General features: G+C 43.4%; 2 protein-coding genes across 3 annotated transcripts; one reads left to right on the top strand and one right to left on the bottom strand.

Moving 5' to 3' along the window:
• The first annotated feature begins 1141 nt into the window (after positions 1 to 1141).
• lrrc75ba (leucine rich repeat containing 75Ba) lies at positions 1142 to 11252 on the top strand. Its single transcript, XM_084690527.1, has 4 exons — positions 1142 to 1477; positions 4026 to 4154; positions 4811 to 4923; positions 8930 to 11252. Exons 1-4 carry the CDS (start codon positions 1193 to 1195, stop codon positions 9528 to 9530), a joined length of 1128 nt encoding a protein of 375 aa, XP_084546653.1. The 5' UTR covers positions 1142 to 1192; the 3' UTR covers positions 9531 to 11252.
• Positions 11253 to 11977: 725 nt separating this feature from the next.
• ggt5a (gamma-glutamyltransferase 5a) lies at positions 11978 to 17317 on the bottom strand. Of its 2 annotated transcripts, none has more exons than XM_084690495.1 (12): positions 17151 to 17317; positions 16669 to 16796; positions 16494 to 16586; positions 15803 to 15992; positions 15484 to 15644; positions 15164 to 15310; positions 14799 to 14929; positions 13986 to 14170; positions 13798 to 13889; positions 13542 to 13648; positions 13223 to 13333; positions 11978 to 13091 (listed from the first exon to the last, which is right to left on the bottom strand). In XM_084690495.1, exons 1-12 carry the CDS (start codon positions 17315 to 17317, stop codon positions 12945 to 12947), a joined length of 1659 nt encoding a protein of 552 aa, XP_084546621.1. In that variant the 3' UTR covers positions 11978 to 12944. The 2 variants fall into 2 exon arrangements, with proteins under 2 accessions (XP_084546621.1, XP_084546622.1); XM_084690496.1 differs by having other exon boundaries at positions 15803 to 15989; positions 16506 to 16586.
• Between the last annotated feature and the right edge of the window lie 327 nt (positions 17318 to 17644).

The following is a 17644-nucleotide window of genomic DNA, read 5'->3' as shown; positions in this document are numbered from 1 at the left end:
AAACTGGCAGCAGAAGTCACATGAGGTTCTCAACGGCAGTGCCTCTCCTCCACACGCACGCACACACACACACACACACACACACCTCCTCCCCCACCCCTGTTACCTTGGCTAATCCACAGCGCAATCCTGTTGATTTGTCGGAGGCTGATGAAACAGGGAGGCTGTGAATTGCTACGATACAGGGATGCTGAATCTTAGGGTGTCTCAGTCTTTTCTGTATTATCTCAGTGTGGATCTCACAAATCTGATCTTCCCCCAATCAGAAGGCTGGATATTATTTTCATAAATGTGAACATAATTCTAAATACCGCCTTAGGAGATTCTCCTAACTCTGAGCTTTAGACTTCAGAGACAATTGTTGTACATCCAGAAACATCACAGAAAGCGTACAATGTTTGAAGAAAAAAAATTCATGCGGCAACCGAATCAATAACCATATAATTAATATGGCTGTATCTCAACCTTTTAAATAGCGTAACCAAGAATTGCATGACATGGATGTGACCAGGGGAACGAGAGGATAAGAACCTTTAACTACAGGTCAGGCCAGGCTAGATGATCAACAAAAGGTGATAGGAGGTTTTGGATGCGAGCTCAAGAGTCACATGACCCTGGAAGAAAACACCTGTATGGCATACTCCTAAACACCATCATTAAACTGAACGTGAACCACCTGATGATACACACTAGGAGGGAGGACAGCGTCGTTTCTGCTATGAGGACCAGTATGTGACTTGTACACTCAAGGCAAGAGGGCGTATGCTCAGGCGCGCAATGGCACAGAATGCTCTGATTGGTTATGCGCTCCACGAGGCTGGCGTCTGTCGTGCAACATCGCACCGAACTAAACAGCAACGTATTCACGGACGACGGAAGAATGACAAGATCAACGCGCATCCAGCACTCAAAGAGTAGGCATACTTATTATCTTATAATCAAAACATCAACAGAGTAGAGCTTCCGATTGTTTTCATAAATGTGTCACGCGTGCTGTATTAGGTAGGGAAAATTAATGAGCAATACTGTCTCCAGCTCTACAGAAGCTTTTAATGACAACAGTAAATGCGATTTATTACTACTGACACAATTTGTTACACTTCTATTTGCGGAGTTTGCAACGACAAAGGTATTGGTATTGCATTAGTATGGTTGCATTGTGCAAGTGTGAAATTGTCATATAGAAACTAACATGGGTTCCAGACTGAGCAGAAAGAATAGTCTGGACAATGACAATTTTTCAAAAAGGCGACGCAAGCATCTAGATAGCACAGGGGAAAGCGACAGTGGTAGTGGTAGAGGTGGGGACTTTTTGTTTACAACGCTGATGCAGAAATCGGACAAGCTCCCTGGGATGCTGCGAAGGACAAACCACAGCCCCTACGTGAGACGGGTTGCATGGATCCGAGAGATTCAGAAGCTCCTTCGCGATCGCAGGATAGAGCAGGCTGGCGACGTACTCAAACTACTGAGGAAGGTAAGGAAATTGCCGGTCTATTGAAATGATACTGCACGTGAAAGGTCAGTTATATGTTGCTCAAACCATGTTTTAAATGCAAGGCCATTAACGTGTACAAAATACAGCTTTTATTTCATCTCATTCTTTAACAATGCGTAATTGATATGTTTTAATATCATCGGTGAACATTCTTTTTTTCGCATGTGATACATCCTGAGCAGCCACAGGTGTGAAATTACCGACCAATCATGTGGGTAATTAGGCCTACTCTCTATGACCCACAATAAACCCTGGCGTCAAAGCTGATCAATGCCTTATTGGCACCACATTTTTTATTTTCAGTTTAACAGCTGTGGTTACAGGTGATCAGCAGATCTCATATAATGGATGCAAACTGGGCAAAGCTCTACACCCTTCCTAGAGAGTGGCACTCTGATGCATCTGGGTTGGGTAATCTCATTTAAAAGTAATCCTCTCAAAGCAAATAGATTTCTCATACTATGATCAATGCATTTACCAGTGTACTGGCATCTCCACTACCACCACATACTAATAACATCTATGATAACATCTGTGATAACATCTGTGATAACAGAGTTTCCGGCCTATGCCTGTCTCTCCCTAACACTCAGGTATTGCCCCCGACAAGATCTCTCTTCTTAGCTTTGCAATGCACCCATTGAGCTCAACATTCACCTCCCTCATCACTCCTAATATCCCCCTCCCCCATTCTGTGTAATGGACCATTCCAACAGGTGAGAAACTGGCACAGAATTCCAGACACTAAGAAAATTCCCCGATTCGAGAGAGATCTCTCCAAGGAGAGCCACACTTTTGTGGCGCGTGTCACAAATCTGTCCTGCAAAAGCACGTCGGCCTGTTTGCGCCGTCGTAAGATCTTGGATATCTTAAAATGAAGCTCTTGATTGTATCAAGGATTGTCGGGGTAACATTACCTTCCCATTTCGATCTGTAGTTTTTTATCTGAGAGGGCAATACGTTTTCAAAGCATGTTATAAGATGAAGACCCATCGTGAAAATGTGGGTGTGATAGCAGACAGACTATATCATATCCAAGCTTAGTCAGCTTTTTCCAGATCCCTCTTGAGCCTGTCGCTCATCCAGACATTCCCCGATCTTCAGTTAATTACACGGGCTTGACGGAGGAGAGTCTAGAAGCTTCTTAATCACAGTGAAGAGATAACCCAGGAAGCCCCAGCTGCATGGCAGCCACTTCACAGGGGACCAGAACTCAACCCTCTCTTTTATTAAATAAGCCCTGTTTCATCAGCTCTCACGGTATTGCAAATGGGCAGACGTCTTAGAAATTCTATTCTGGCCTGCTCAACTCAATGCAACGGATGATTAACAGTTGTGTTAATTGGAACGCAAATGGTTTGTTAATAGTTTGGGAGAAAAATACCAAAGTCAGAAACGGGGCCCTGTTACACATGAGAAGCTCCCAATTTAGCTTCAGGCCCTGTACTGGTACATCTGTATTGATCTTGCCTGGTCAAATATAGTCAGCTATGGGGCACAAGGACAAATGATAAAAAGGCAGTTTGTGTAGACGAGAGAAGGATGGTCTCACCTTTTTATGTGCATTGTCTGTGTTTACGATTCCCCTTGCTAAAAGGGCAGTCAGTATGTCTGCCAGACTTCCAGTCTAAATTGTCCATTGCAATCAAGGCCTGTTGTGTGTGTGTGTGTGTGTGTGTGTGCGTGTGTGCATGCGTGTGTGTGTCCTCTCATTACAGCTCTCATGGATGCTTCATCTCAGACCATTACACAGCCTTCCTAATTAAGGCTTTGTAGATCTGAGGCGTAGGGTAGACCAGGACTAGTCATGTTTGTAGTGACACTAGAGGGGAAATGATTTTTCAATCCTGGCCTTTTCTGCTCATTTGGCTGCAGCAGTGACTTACCTAATTGCCCACACTCAAGAGGGTTTCTAGAGTGGTGTGTCCAGGCATGTTATTTCCTTCCGGCTTCTCTCTAAAAGCATTGCTATCTATCACAGCCCCACTGTCCTTTTAGAGCTTTTTAAAACAGTCGGACTGCTACAATGAGCTAATTCATTACCTACTGTTGTCAACAACAACAAAAAACTCTGAAAATACATTCGACTGAAGACAGCAGACAGTTTGATCTTGAGGGTGCGGTATGGCATAATAATGTGCTCGCACTTCAAATGACAGAAGTGTGGGCGGATACTGGGTATCCCTCAAGACAAGCTGCCGTCTGGAAAAAGACACATGAAACACATTACTCAGGTACAGCTCTCCTCAGATGAAACCCTGTAGTCCTTTCCATGAATTTTCAAAGTCTTGAGTACTTTTTAAAGCTGCTACCGCACCATCACATTTTGCCCAGAACTCTTTATTTCCTCTCTATCACAAACTCATGACCTTGAACCAGAATGGGTTTAACTCTGATCAGATTCAATCGAAATCATTGTCTTAAATAATGCTACAAATATCTTATCTGAGACTCTTTTTTTTATTTTTTTTTATCATCCTTCAGCAAACCACTTTGACTTGTGGTTATTTTATATCGGATTTGGCAGGATCTGGGATTGGAAGGCACATCTCTAAATGACATCTTATATAAGAACGCTGCCTTCCTCAACCTGGTGGACCCCATCTCTCACGAGCTGCTGCTGAGTCTGGCTCGGGAGATGCAGTGCCCCAAGAAGGTGAGTTTTCCACGACGCGACTTCCATGGCGCTGTCTCTCAGCCGGGAGTCTTGGGGCTTTATTATTCTTCACACAACCAGCAGAACAAAGCAGTCTGTCTTGAGGGGAATCAAATCCATGTTGTGCACGCACTGGGGGATTGGTTTGAACAATTCACTGGCTTAATCTTGGAGTTACGTAACGGCGGTGGCCTAAACAGAATGGATAGAGGTAACAAGACAGAAACCAGAGACTGGATTGAATCTCGCCTTCTTTTCTCTACAGTCTACACCATCATTGCTGTTTTCCACACTGTTGCACACGGGCTATGATTAGATTAGCTAGCTCCAGCAAGCTAAGACACCATAACAGCTCCTCTTACATGTTGATGATAACGCCGAAACTAGGAGTGTTAGAAGTGTTTTCGGGGCCTATTTGTTGTGTCCCTTTCAAGCAAGCACGGGTAGAGAGACTGTAGATGATATTGTTTCAGGGGGCAATTTTACTGTTGTTTGACCTGACTAAACATGAAAAATCATCCTGAATTGAAAAGAAAGGTGTGCTGAAAAGGTCAACTGGAAAAACCGTTGCTTGACAGGTCTTGTAACCATTGTGTTACCCTTTTCGGCCTGTACGGTTTTTTGAGAATTCATTTTTCCGACTCGTCTTCCCCCAGGACACTGACACCATAAAGTCCTCCGATAAAATTTGCCGACAGCTGATCTACCACCTGACGCCGCACTCCAAGTGGCTGAGACAGAGCATGTCCCGGCGGAAATCCCAGGCCTGGTAAGCCCATCTCAACACAGACAGTTACCTCTGATCAATCTCTTGCGACTTCCCCCCTTGCCGACGTATCAAACCGATAGGTAGCTGTGTTCAGGTCTCAAAAACAGCGTTGATGGTGTATTTAGAGTGTTGTGATTAGTCAGGGACTCGGATGTGTCTGAGCAAGTCTGCTGGTGTCGTCGTGGTGACCAGAGGTGTTAGGAACATCTGTGTGCGGTTGATAGCCTTTCACACATATTCAACACAGTGAACATGAAAAGAAAAAGACAAAAGGATTTTTGGGGGTATGTGGATGACATCAAATTGTATGAGATGGGGTTAGTACAATCAAATTACATCCGTTTGCAAAAAGCAAAGATGAAAATCGTGGGTATATTAATAAAATAGCCTGTCGAAGAAACTGTATAATTATGTTTAATGCGGTAATTTCCTTTTGGCAGATTGATAGACGGTATAAATAATACCTTTTCTGAAGATGAAAATAGGAACAAGACAAAGTGTGCAGTCTGGTGAGGACTCATCGTGACTCAGGCATAGGTAGTGGAGAGACATCGAGAGAATATCAATTCAATTGGATAGAGTGGATTGGATAGAACTTGATACCACTTTGATTCTGAAATATTTCATTAACCGATGGACCTCTACATCACACGAGGGGTGAGAGTAGGTAAAACTGAGTCTGACTGAAAGGCTCCAATGTTGAGTCATTTTGCTGGCTCTATAAAACCATAAAACCTGGAGAGAGAGACTGTCTGACGCTGTCTGAGACATGCAGGAAAAGAATTTGTCATAAACTCCCATCCTGGTTCAGCTTGAGAGAATCTACACTTACACAGCTAACATGACACCGGCTATGGTTTGTCTGCACTCGCAGTTCTCTTAAAATGGATTATGTATGTAATACCCCTGGATTTTTAATACCCACATTATCTGGTATTAACATGGCACTGCTGCTGCTAAATTCTGTACAAACATTGTTATGTCTAAAATAATACGACTGTGAACTAATTATCAAATTTATCCTCTCAATAGTTTAGAGTCTAACCCTAGTCTTGTACATGAGTGACCCTAATAACATCTCCATCTTTTATTCAAATGTGAATACAATGTTTTCACAATGTAAGTCATAACTGATATCTCGATGACTGCCTGTTGTCAAGTTCCTAGCTTGCCGGATAGACACCGTTATTTTTTCTTCTTTTTTAGAAAGACAGCTCTCTGTAGTGACAAGTATATAAATAAACCCACATCTGTGAACTTGAAGTTGAAAGTGGCAGCGCAATCTCAGTTTTTTCCACACCAATTTCACATTAGATTATACTGTAACCCCGTTATACATGTCTTCTCTCCCCTCTCTCTCCTTTCGCAGAGCTGGATCTAGTCACGACAGAGAGGTTTTTTTTGTGGGTCTCTCCATCATATGAGAATGCTACGGTGTTGGTATTTAATATGTAAACTCATACAACGTGTGAGATCTCTGGTACAGAATTATGTCAGTGGATTTTCCTTACATGACACATATGTTGTACACAGTAGGTGCAACAGAGCATGACATCTGCTAGCGAGGTATGTCAGGAGCTGTCTGACTCATGTTGACTCCGCAGCCCCGCAGACAGTCAGGGAGTGGGCGGTGACACACCTACAGTGCGGAGGGACTGGAGGTCAGCAGAGCGGGGAAGATTCACCACTGGGTGGGGCTTGGTTTGACATTCTGTTCCCGCTTCTTCAGTGCAGTTTTCATGGGCCTTCTGAGGCGAATGAATGATTAATAGAGTGAAGCTTAAACATTAATGACTCTGCAAAAACAAAATAATGTGCCCAGTGCTATAATAGCCCGAGGGAGACATGAGGGGAAAATGGAGTCCTCTTAGAAATTATGTAAATGTGGTGCACAACACTATGCTTCTCATAGCCATCTGCTAGTGCGCTCTACTTGACACTAAATAGAGCTGTTTCTTCCGACTTCATATTCACTCCATCTGCAGTCCAAATATCTTGCTACATCTAGAGTGACCGTTCTTGAATCCTTCTAAGTAGTTTGTTACATTTGTGCTCAACGCCAACTTAAGAGATTTAATACTGTGAATGTGTCAGGCCCAGTAAAATAAAAACATGGTGACCCTCATGAGAAGCTGAAATGGATTTTACGGCCATAAAATCAGTCTGGAAATAGAAATAATACCCCAAGAATAGCAGGATAAAAAAAGTAGCCAATTTCCTGATGTAGAAAACGTCCTAGCGGGGTTGCGACTGTAGGATGAAAGAGGCTTTTCTCTGAGGGCGCATTAGCAGTTCTCTCTCTCTGTTCCCTCGGTACGGGGAGATGGGAATAGGCTGGTCAGGCTCTGTTCACACCTGCAGGGAAACAGTGGCAGCCGGCAGCCATTAAAACTTGTTATGTGCTGTCACGGAGAGATGAGGTTCTGGCCTAACAAAAGGCCATGGGAGATGAATATCGAGGCAACAAAAGAGAGAGAGAGAGAGCGGGGGAAGGGTGGAGGGGGGCGGGCATGGGACTACTGTCAGTAAGTCGTCTCTCCGTTCCTTTTTTGGGAGATACGGCTTCTTTCGTGTTGTAAGACTCCCTCCGTGGGTCTTTGGAGGTGACAGTTGTTCTGTAGGCTTCCACACTGTCAGATCCAGGTCCTTTACTCGCATCCAGTGATAGACTGCTACGCTTTTATGCTTCATGATTCCTTTGTGTCGTTGTGGAGTAACAAAGTTTACGAGGGTCTTATATCAGGTGACGGTAAACATGACACCGAACAGGGTCTGGTGCTCATTGACTGACATTGGGATGAATGAATGGACACTTTCCTGCACTGTGCAGAGCCCATCATAAATGTTGACATGTTTTTCGTTCCTCTCTATGTGCTGTATGAAAGAGGAGGAAGGCAGGTGGGGTAATATATGTGGCTGTAGACATAAGTCAAACAAGTACTCCATCAAGCAGCCAGGATACTTGTTATTCAGCTTTAGTGGACCACACCATTATCAAACAAATGGCGGAGGATCGGTCAATCCAACTTTGTTGGATTTGGGCAGAGGATTTACAGGCATTGCGTAATGAGTTTGTCTCTGTTCTCTGCAGTATATTATGCTGTCTCTGTCTCAATAGATAGAAAATGGATGGAGTGGCTGTTCCCACCGCAAGAAAGTAATGTGTTGAAAAAAGTTTACACCTTTTTAGATACGATCGAGCTTCAGATACTTAGATCACACAAATGTCACCTTTTAAAAAGGCAGGAGGATTTTTCTCTGACAGGCCATGCACTGTCATAGACACCCAGTGCTGTGCTGATTGGCTACAGAGGAAATTCTTGAATTTCAGCATCTTATTAACGCTAAATGGAACCCAATCATTCCCTTTACAAAATTCTTAGCCAAGGTATACACAATCACTACAGTTATAGTTAAATTGCCAGTGAAATTAAGTGTACTGTTTGTTTTCTTAAAATGTTGAAGAAAATTGAAATATTTGTCTTTTCGTAAGTATACATACTGCATATAGAGGAAAAGAGAAAGAAATATTCAAATGTATTTTTTTACCAATCTGATCAAATTATAGTGGTTTGCATATCAAGCGAATGTGCTAGTTTTCAGATTGGAACTGATTTTGTCTGTTCATTACAAGGAAAGCAACGCTCTAACCTTTCAGAGTTCTTATCTTGGGCTGTTGGCTGCGTCGGATGTTTTGGCTCTACTGTGTACACTAGTAAATCCTCATGCTGGAGAATCTATGTCAGCCTTCCGCCCGATGCCTTTCCAATCCCACTCCTTCATACAACACAGGAAACTAAATATGACACAAGGGCCATGTTCCCAGGTCACGGATAAAGCAAAAACACAAATACCAGATCATAATAATGACCCCTGTTTCGATCTCCTCCTCGTAGAAAACTAAGAAAAGGAGCTAGAATATTTACCACCTCATGTGTATCAACTCGAATGAACTTTTATACTTTCTCCCGCCCCCCCCCCCCCCCCCCCCCATTGTCCTTTACAGTCTCAAGACAACCCTGCAGAAAAAGCTCTCCAGTGACACGGTAGACTTGTCTGGCATTCCCCTCTCCAATCGAGACGTCCGTCACGTGGCCTTCTACCTTCAGAGCAACGGAGACACCGTGGTGGCTGTCGACATCAGCTTCACTGAGCTCCAGGATGACAGTCTTAGGCTCCTTCTGCCCCCGCTGGGAGCCATGCCCAAACTCAACACTCTGGCCCTCAACGGCAACCGGCTCACCCTGGACATAGTCAAAGACCTCACCGAGATCCTCAAAGATCCCAAGGAGTTCTCCGGCCTGGCTTGGATCGACTTGGGCAACAACGTCGATATCTTCACCATGCCTCAGCCCCTGCTGGTGGCTCTGCGCAGACGCTGCAGCCTAAAGAGCAGCCTGCCCACCATCTACGAATACACCGAGGGCCAGCCCTACTGCTACCACATGGAGACCTCCATGGAGGAGCCCAGCCACTACGAAGAGGACGAGGACGAGGAGGAGGAGAAGCTGGAGAACGACTCGGGGGATAAGTTGGAGTTGGAGCCTTGGGGACTGGGGGGGAAGAGAGTTTCGAAGGACTTCACCCTCCACTACTGTGAGAGGTGATCACAGGGGCTCCCCTGGCTAAAGCATAGCTGTGGTTGACGTCTTCCCATAGCTCTCAGTATCTACCTTTGCCCATCTTGCCCTCACACTATGAGCCCACGCACCCATTGTGGCACCGAGGGAGTTCAGCGCCACACATTGCAAGAGCTTTGCCTCCACACAGCCACCAGATCCATCTCAAAACATCCTTACGACCCCACGACCCACAGAGAAAAAAACAGGAACTGACGTAAAGTGACGGCGACTTACTGTGTTGGCTCCTGGGAACGAGGTGCGGTTTCATTGGAGGGGGGCTGGAAGAATTTAGGAAAAGGGCGAGCTTTCTCTCCTTCTCTTTCAGTGGCAGCTGAAAGATCCCTAGGACCACAGATCAGACGGCTTGACAGAGGAGCAGCATATTGCTGGTGGTTGAAATGGAGCTGCACTTTCGTTTAAGAGCAGTAGATCCCTCTGGGTTCTCTACCAGGACTGAGACTATCTCTGGCAGGCAGGACCTAGCTCCACATTGTGTGTTCTCTGTTAATCTCTCAACAAAGGCTATGAAACAAGTTCAACAGACTATACAGCCGACGACCAGTCACGTGACGCGGGCAAAACTGCTAAGTCAAGACTTTTTGCTTTTTCCCCCCCTTTCGAAATGTCCACTTGTGAATACCCACGCATCACTTGTGTAGATGTAAATGATGACACAAAACATGGCTCTGTTGTATTTCCACAGGCTATTTTTGTGCACTGGTGGTGAACAAAGCCAATCTTAGAAGACAACAGGTAGGACTCAACAAAGGACTGCTGTCACTGATTGTTTGCAGTTGTCAAAACTCTGAGATTCACCTCTTCATTTTGGTCGGTGGTTGTTTTGTCATTATTGTGCCCACCACACTTTTTTCAGAATGAAATGACAGGGTGCCATGACAACACCCCAAGGGAAGACCACTGATTCTCTTTGAAGTAAGGCTACCTCAAATGAAATCGTAGTTGAGTGCTCCATACTGCCCACACTACAAACTGCCATACTGCATCTATGATAAATTAACTCATCAATGTTAGTACTCTAGTTCTTGTGTTTCTATTATAGTCAAAGAGGAACTTGACTGTTAAATAATAAGTAATAATACATGTTTATTCTGACTGAAGACCAGAATGTTTGAAAAATAAGTTGAGATGTTTTAGCACATGATAGCACATAAAGCTACTTCACACTGCAAGGCACTTTGGCAAAACATTCAAGAACTCTTTCAGTCTCATTTAAACTTGTAGTCTGTTTTATAAACTCAGATTAATGTACAAACAATATAATGTGTGAAAGTTCAAAGCTGTATAATGTCAAATTATTGCCGTATCTATTGTTTTGGTGTTTCGTCTTTTGTCAATTACAGTAATTATTCTAATTGTGAAGCTGAGCCCACCTAGCTCTCTAATTTGGACATAAACAATGTGGAAATGTATTAAGGGTATACATCATGTTTATCATCTGACTTCTGAGCTAAATGCACACTGTGCTGGGAAAATTCAGCTTTCAGTACATCGTACATATATGTGCTTACCTTGTAAATTGTGTGTATGTTTATTAAAAAAGTCAAGATGTTTTAAAGCGGTCTCTGTGACAATAGATTTACTGTCAGCTGTCTGCTTTGATCACTCATAGCATTGTGTGTCAATGTTATACTCTCTGTCAACTCTCTTAGTTGTATTTGTCATACCATTGACTGTGAATGACAATTAACTGCCAATAAAACAATCAAAGGTACCGTGTTGGTTTGGTCTGGCTGATGTGTTCCAGACTGAGAAAAGGACGTTTCAGTCTCCAGAGCCTGTGTGGAGTCTCACGACTGTGTGTTAGTGTTGATTGATTTGTTATGTCTGGAGAGTTAATGTTAGGGCTGGCCAGGAGAGGATATGAGGGGCTGTTAATCACTTGGTGTCTCTGCAGGTCAGCTTCTTAATGGGAGAAACAGGATGTGTGGACCATATGTAGTCTCTTATCAGAACAATTCAGCATGCACATTAAAGGCAGTATAAAGAAGACGTCTGGTCTGAAATGGTGGGCTGTCTGTGTGCCATTCATCAATTGGTAATTGGTTCCCTTAGAGAAAGATGTGAATTGCCCTCAACGCCCGGGGTGAGGTTGAGTCTGTCTGGTGTCCCAGCCCTCGGTCCTGCCCAGCCTTTGGTCCCTGCTGGCAGAGATGGTAATGTGACATTTTCACCAGGGGGTCCCTAGAAGGTCACAGCACAGTGGGACTGTCACACCACCTAGGGCTGAGTACCATGGGGCCAGGCTACAGATACATAAGTCACCTGGAAAATACTCTACCTAATCAATACCACAGGGAAATCATCTGCTAGGAACAAATAACAATATCTTCAATACATGTTAAAGTCTTTAATATTTAATTACACTACCCAGTCTATTTAATTAGACTGGAAAATTACCAACTGAACTGATTCGATGTGATTTAATTATCACTGACTTCTCACTGAGTTTGCAATACAAAATAAAATACAAAAATGCATAAGAAAACATTCATTGTTATCGGCACCTGATAGAATCAGAAAGTCAGAGGAACACATCCACAATGACATATTATTCAAAAACATTGAATTAGGTAAGAGTTTTATATTGGTTGTCAGTCATTTTCTGATCCGATTATCTTTCCCAGATCCGGTTGCTCCAGTAAAAAACATAACAAACTGACAGCTCTTTTCAAAGTATGGCACAGAACTACAAAAATACCCAGTACATTTCAATAGGGATGAGCTCGGCTTATAAAATATGGGCGGCCAACCCACTGATTCCCCGCAGAGATTCAACAATACAATTTTATTTTTATAGTCCCTTAGCAACTGCTAAGGCTTCGCTTATAACATGCTTCATCTATGCTGTAAGCCCCATGGCAAGGCTTTCACTTCAAGAAGTTTTAAACACTTGATATACATAAAACACCACCAAAACACCATAGCTTATGAGTATTATCATTAAAGAGGGAGCCACTGCTGTTGTTAAATAAGAGTTAAACAAAAGTGTTACAAATTTAACATTTACATATGTTGGCACATTACAAATTCTAGACAGTGTACGTACATTCGACAAAATTGATGCATTATAGCAGTGGAACATCAGGTTCTCCAGTAAAAGCATATACAAGTACTAAAAATAAAAGATCACAAGGAACAAGGACAAATAACCTGGTATTTAAAACACTGTCACAGTACCATTTGCAGCTCAGTGTCACCAGCTGTTGACCTTTACGAGGTTGTTGAAGCACTCATCACTTTCCTTAAAGGCACAACCTGGGAGTCAGCTAAAACAGGAACAAGTAAGTCTCATTTTCTGTCTGTGGTATGACAGCCATGCGATAGCTCCGGTCTGCTGGCAGGTTTTGGCGGTTGTTCAAGCCCTCGTTTGACAGTACCTTAGTACCCAGCTGGTTTGCCTAACTTCCTTGAATCGGACACAGCATGGATGCACCCATTCTCCTTCTTCACGGCATTGACCACGTTGAAGAAATAATTTGCCAACTTCACTGTGTGTCCCAGAGCCTTCAGAGCTTCGATGACCGACTAGGGAACAGAGGACGATGTTAGTGATTGGACAGGGGTTGACCCTGTGCCATGTACACCTTGTATAATGCTGGGCACGTTACATGTTAGAACGTTCTGGAAGTTCATAACAACCATGTGTAGTGTTGTACCTTGTCAAAGTCTGGTTCAAATTTCAGCGCGTTTGTCGAGTCCACAAAGACAATAGGGGTTGAAATAGCCTCGTGTAAGTTTTTTCCAAACCACAGATGGTACATAAGTGTCTGGGAAAGAGACAGAGAACTAACAGCATGAGGAGGAAGAACTACGTCCTTCTGTCCACAGTAGGACAAGGACACAGAGAGTGTGTTATGGAACATGCAGTGGCATGGGATTTCACGTGATCTTTGAGAGGACCAGGGGAATCATACGCGTACAGTATGTACAGTAAATGTGTGCTGATCACATGATGTGGACACACTGAACACATACCGAAGCCATCCCAGTGGTGATCATACTTCCACCCGACCCTCCAATCACCAGAGTCTTAGACTTGGAATGTAGCACGACAGGAGACATGGAAGAAGGGGGCTGCTCTCCTGCGAGAAAACAAAAGGACGTACTGTATTACAGAGAGATACAGTACCTTCCTTTGGTTCTTCACAAAGAACCAAAGAAGGTTTGGAATACCATAAAGAATTCAGAGGGGAAGGGTGGCTTGAGTTTCATTTGCATTCATTTGCATTACCAGCAACAATGTGATCGGCCTTCCCACAGAAATCCGACAACTCGTTGTTGAGGATGACGCCAGTGCTTGGAGAGACAACCCTTGATCCAAATCTGTGATGGGAAAATGTATTTTTATATTTATCTACAGATCATCTGGATGCAGAGATTATACCGATAATATTCACCCAGAGACGATACGTAACGTACATGTGATTGATGGTGCTGGTGACAGATACTGCACTCCCATCCTCAGCCAGAACAGACACGTGTGTGGTCCCCATGCTGTCTACAGCCGGAGTGACATCATAATACTGGTCATCATAACTCCTGTCACTGCTGATCTTACTCCTGATGTGGTCAGCAAAGTTCTGTTTTGTGAAGTTGAATGCTTTCTAAAGAAAGACGGTGACATTGTTAGGACCGTCTCCCTAAACGGATCATTCGATCCATAGTGAAATGACTGAAGGTCACACAGATTCAGTTGAAAACGTTTTTTTTTTTTTTTTTTAAGTGACATAACTCAATGAGAAGTTATAATATGTGACTGATTGCAGTACCTTCATTGAGCTTTGTTTTGCATTGTTGGTGAGAGCTGGCCCTTATAGAGAAAGCTCAATAAAACGGTGGCTCTGTTTTCAGGCTGGCCCAGGCCACTGGTAGTGCATTTCCCCACATTGCCCCAAAACAACAAAACAATACTTTCTTTTGGTGTGGAATTAAACAATTCTACAATTCTAGGGAGATCAACATTCTTCCTTTGGATCATTGTGTTGGACCTGGGACCCAGAGACGCCAATGTTCTCTATTTGTTTTTTGGATGGCCGTAAAAGAAGTTGGATTTGGACAAACATCCCCAGCACACCTGCCAGCATTAACATCTCATCTGAGGGTTTACATCACCCAGAGACTGCTCCGTCAAAAAAACGGATAAAACCATCCAAGTTTTTGCTAGAGCCTTGGCATTGACCTTCATGGGGACAGAATTCCTTGTCATCTTCAGCAATTTATACAAAAACGTACCCCCTCTGGATTGAACTGTGGATCGCGTATGTATTTCCTGAGTCCATTGGCAAACTTGCATGCTTCGATGTAGCGGTGGTAGGTGAGGATCTTCTGCTCACCCATCACTGCGGCGGCGTCCAGATTGTATCCTGCAGACAATGACATTAGGAAAAGATCAGCACAGATTGAACTGTCAGGATGCCGTGCATCGTTAGTATCTAATTAGCAACGACATTCCATCATCTATTAGTAGGATACACTCATGGTGATGATTTGTCCTCAATGATCAAAACAATATTAGGCGATCAAACTGGATGTCTTTGTTCTGTCCGGATCCAAATTCATGTACGAAGGTTCTAGATCTTTGGTGTTGCAACTCTAACCTTTCATAATATTGAGCATGAGGCTGAGGATAGCACCTCCTGCTGGAGGTGGAGGTAGGTGCATCTTATACTCTCCCAGGGGAACAGTCCATGCATCGGTCACTGTGACTTTAAACGACTGCAGGTCTTCCATCGTCAGTGACCCGCCTGAGAGGCAGTAAGGGGGAAATTAAATACATTCATGCTCTAGCTCAATCAGATTCCAATAGATTTTTTATTTCACAACATCGATTTGTCCACTGGAGATCCGATAACTATGCGGGGCAGCCTTATCAGAATGGAAGAGGGAAAGGATTTCAGAATATTAATTTGTACTTTACCTGATTCTCTAATGTCTCTGACTAAATTTTCAGCGATTTTTCCTGTATAAAACGCATCTGCCCCTTGGTTGGCAATGACCTCCAAAGTATCAGCTAGTTTTTCAAACTTCAGAGTATCGCCAAGCTTTAGCATGTTCCCATCCTTGTCTGAAAACAGCTGGCTGGGAAACAAAGCAATGACAAGGCAGAAAAAGCAATTACTTATGGGAACATTATCACAGTGAGTAAGAACTAGAAAATGACACATGCTACCCAAACCCATCCCAGTCTTTCCTTACAAAGGCTGAAATATTGGAAGGACAAATACTGTATGTCTCACCGTAATGATGGTGTATCATTTTTGTCAGCTAAAGAGACAAAACGTCCCAGGATTGGGGGTAGAGGAAATCCCTCTCTAGCTAGTTGGATAGTGGGTTGAAAGAGACTGGCCCAGGGCAGTTTCCCATACAGTCGGTGGGCTTGTTCATACCCACGAATCTCACCAGGCACACCAATCCAAAGGCTACCTGGGAATTAAATAAGCAGAGGGCCAGAAAGTTTAAGAGCTGGAAATATTGAAATTTGTTCTTCACATCCGTAATGATTAGGATTTTGCATGTTGAGTCAAGCTCATGAATACTTTACATATCACAGAAGGGAAAAATTGTTTGCTTAACAAATACTGAACACAACACATTTGTTCTTTGTGTGTTGCCTTGGCTCTGAACACAGCGTGTTCATTGCTTTAGCCATACCAGGGCTTTTGTTTTGTATGTATATGATCAGACTGTTCTGAGGAAGGGGACGGCTACAGAATAAGACCATCTGGCAATGACTGGAGGAGTAGGGTAAAAGGGCAGTGGTTATCAAAACAAACTGGAGTCTATAAATGGAAGCTGTGCCTCAAAAGAGGCTTTGGGGGCGGGTGAGCAGGTCTGAACAGGCGCTCCAGACTAAGTCAAAATATTGTGAGGACTGCAAGTCGCTTAAAAGACCTTTTGTTCACCCCAAGATAAAATAACTCGGAGTTTTGATGTACCTACCTGTTTGAGGACATTTGCTCAGTAAGTCCGTTGTTAACTTCTTGGGGACACGCTCTCGAGCATTAATGATCTTGACAACACCTATGAAACCCAAATACATGTTTAAAGCAGCATTGTTTATAGCATGGATCTCTCACTTGAACTGATGAATTACGTCCCATACCATTGCTATCCATCACTGTGAATATAGATCCCCCGCCGATGCCCATGCTCTGTGGGTGGATGACAGAAGTGCATAATAACGTCGCAATGGCTCCATCTACTGCAGATCCTCCTTTCTGCAGGATGTTTCTGGAAACAATTTAGAAATGTTCTGTCATTAGGAAAAGTTAATGTTTCCCGACTTTTTATCAGGTTACTTAATGTACAAACATACTTCTTCATTACATCCGGATCATGATCGGAGTCGTTCAGTCTAGGTGTACCTAAAGGTAATAGGCTATAACTCACGTAAGACCCTCACAGACTCTTTCAATTAATTGTTTAATAACTGAACCTAACAAACCAGAACTGAAACCACACACCTCAAGCTCTCCGCACCAAACCTGTGCGCTCTTTGCGCTTATGTCTGAATGGAATTAAATAGCCTATAAACAGTTTGACCTCTATCAAAATAACCAACGCAACAAATTCAGAAACACTTACCGTCCAACTTTTGAGCATGTTTCTGAGTCTGCAGCTACGGCTGCGTGTTTATACACCTCCTCGGGACATCCGCGGTTCACAGACACAGCTATACAAACTATTATAATAATAACGCATAATACAGTTAATGACAAACATGTGTATAACCTAGCCTTTGATCTAGCCATAGTTGTCAATTCCCACTGCGGCACTCACTAAAACTAAAAAGTGTAGTCTCAGACCTCCCCTGAACAGATGGGTTGAAATCTCCACCCCTTAAGACAATTTAAGGACCAGACGCTACGAGCGCGCGAGAGGGATAGAAATCCTATAAATTGGTGAGTCATGTCATGTCAGCAGTTATCTGGCCTATTTAATTACAGTAAATAATCATATGTGGTGGGCGGAGCTGTTGAGGGATTAGAACAATTGAGAGTTACACCTGGTCGATAACACTTCTGGCTAATCTGAAACAGTTTGTTTAAACAAGACAAACAATCCCACTACATAGGCAA

Source organism: Hypomesus nipponensis, chromosome 24 (genome assembly GCF_054491055.1).
Source record: "Hypomesus nipponensis isolate SF chromosome 24, ASM5449105v1, whole genome shotgun sequence".
Lineage (NCBI taxonomy): Eukaryota > Metazoa > Chordata > Actinopteri > Osmeriformes > Osmeridae > Hypomesus > Hypomesus nipponensis.
Note: the sequence above shows the minus strand (reverse complement) of the source record. Positions and strands in the feature narration are given on the sequence as shown.

Excerpts from the sequence above, each read along its gene's own strand:
- lrrc75ba (XM_084690527.1), top strand. The coding sequence starts at position 1,193 with ATGGGTTCCAGACTGAGCAGAAAGAATAGTCTGGACAATGACAATTTT. Across the intron at positions 1,478-4,025 it reads TACTCAAACTACTGAGGAAG|GATCTGGGATTGGAAGGCAC; the intron begins GTAAGGAAATTG and ends CGGATTTGGCAG. Across the intron at positions 4,155-4,810 it reads AGATGCAGTGCCCCAAGAAG|GACACTGACACCATAAAGTC; the intron begins GTGAGTTTTCCA and ends GTCTTCCCCCAG.
- ggt5a (XM_084690495.1), bottom strand. The coding sequence starts at position 17,317 with ATGGCTAGATCAAAGGCTAGGTTATACACATGTTTGTCATTAACTGTA. Across the intron at positions 15,993-16,493 it reads TCAAACAGGTAGGTACATCA|CAGGTAGCCTTTGGATTGGT; the intron begins AAACTCCGAGTT and ends TTATTTAATTCC. Across the intron at positions 15,645-15,802 it reads AATGATACACCATCATTACG|CCAGCTGTTTTCAGACAAGG; the intron begins GTGAGACATACA and ends TTTGTTTCCCAG.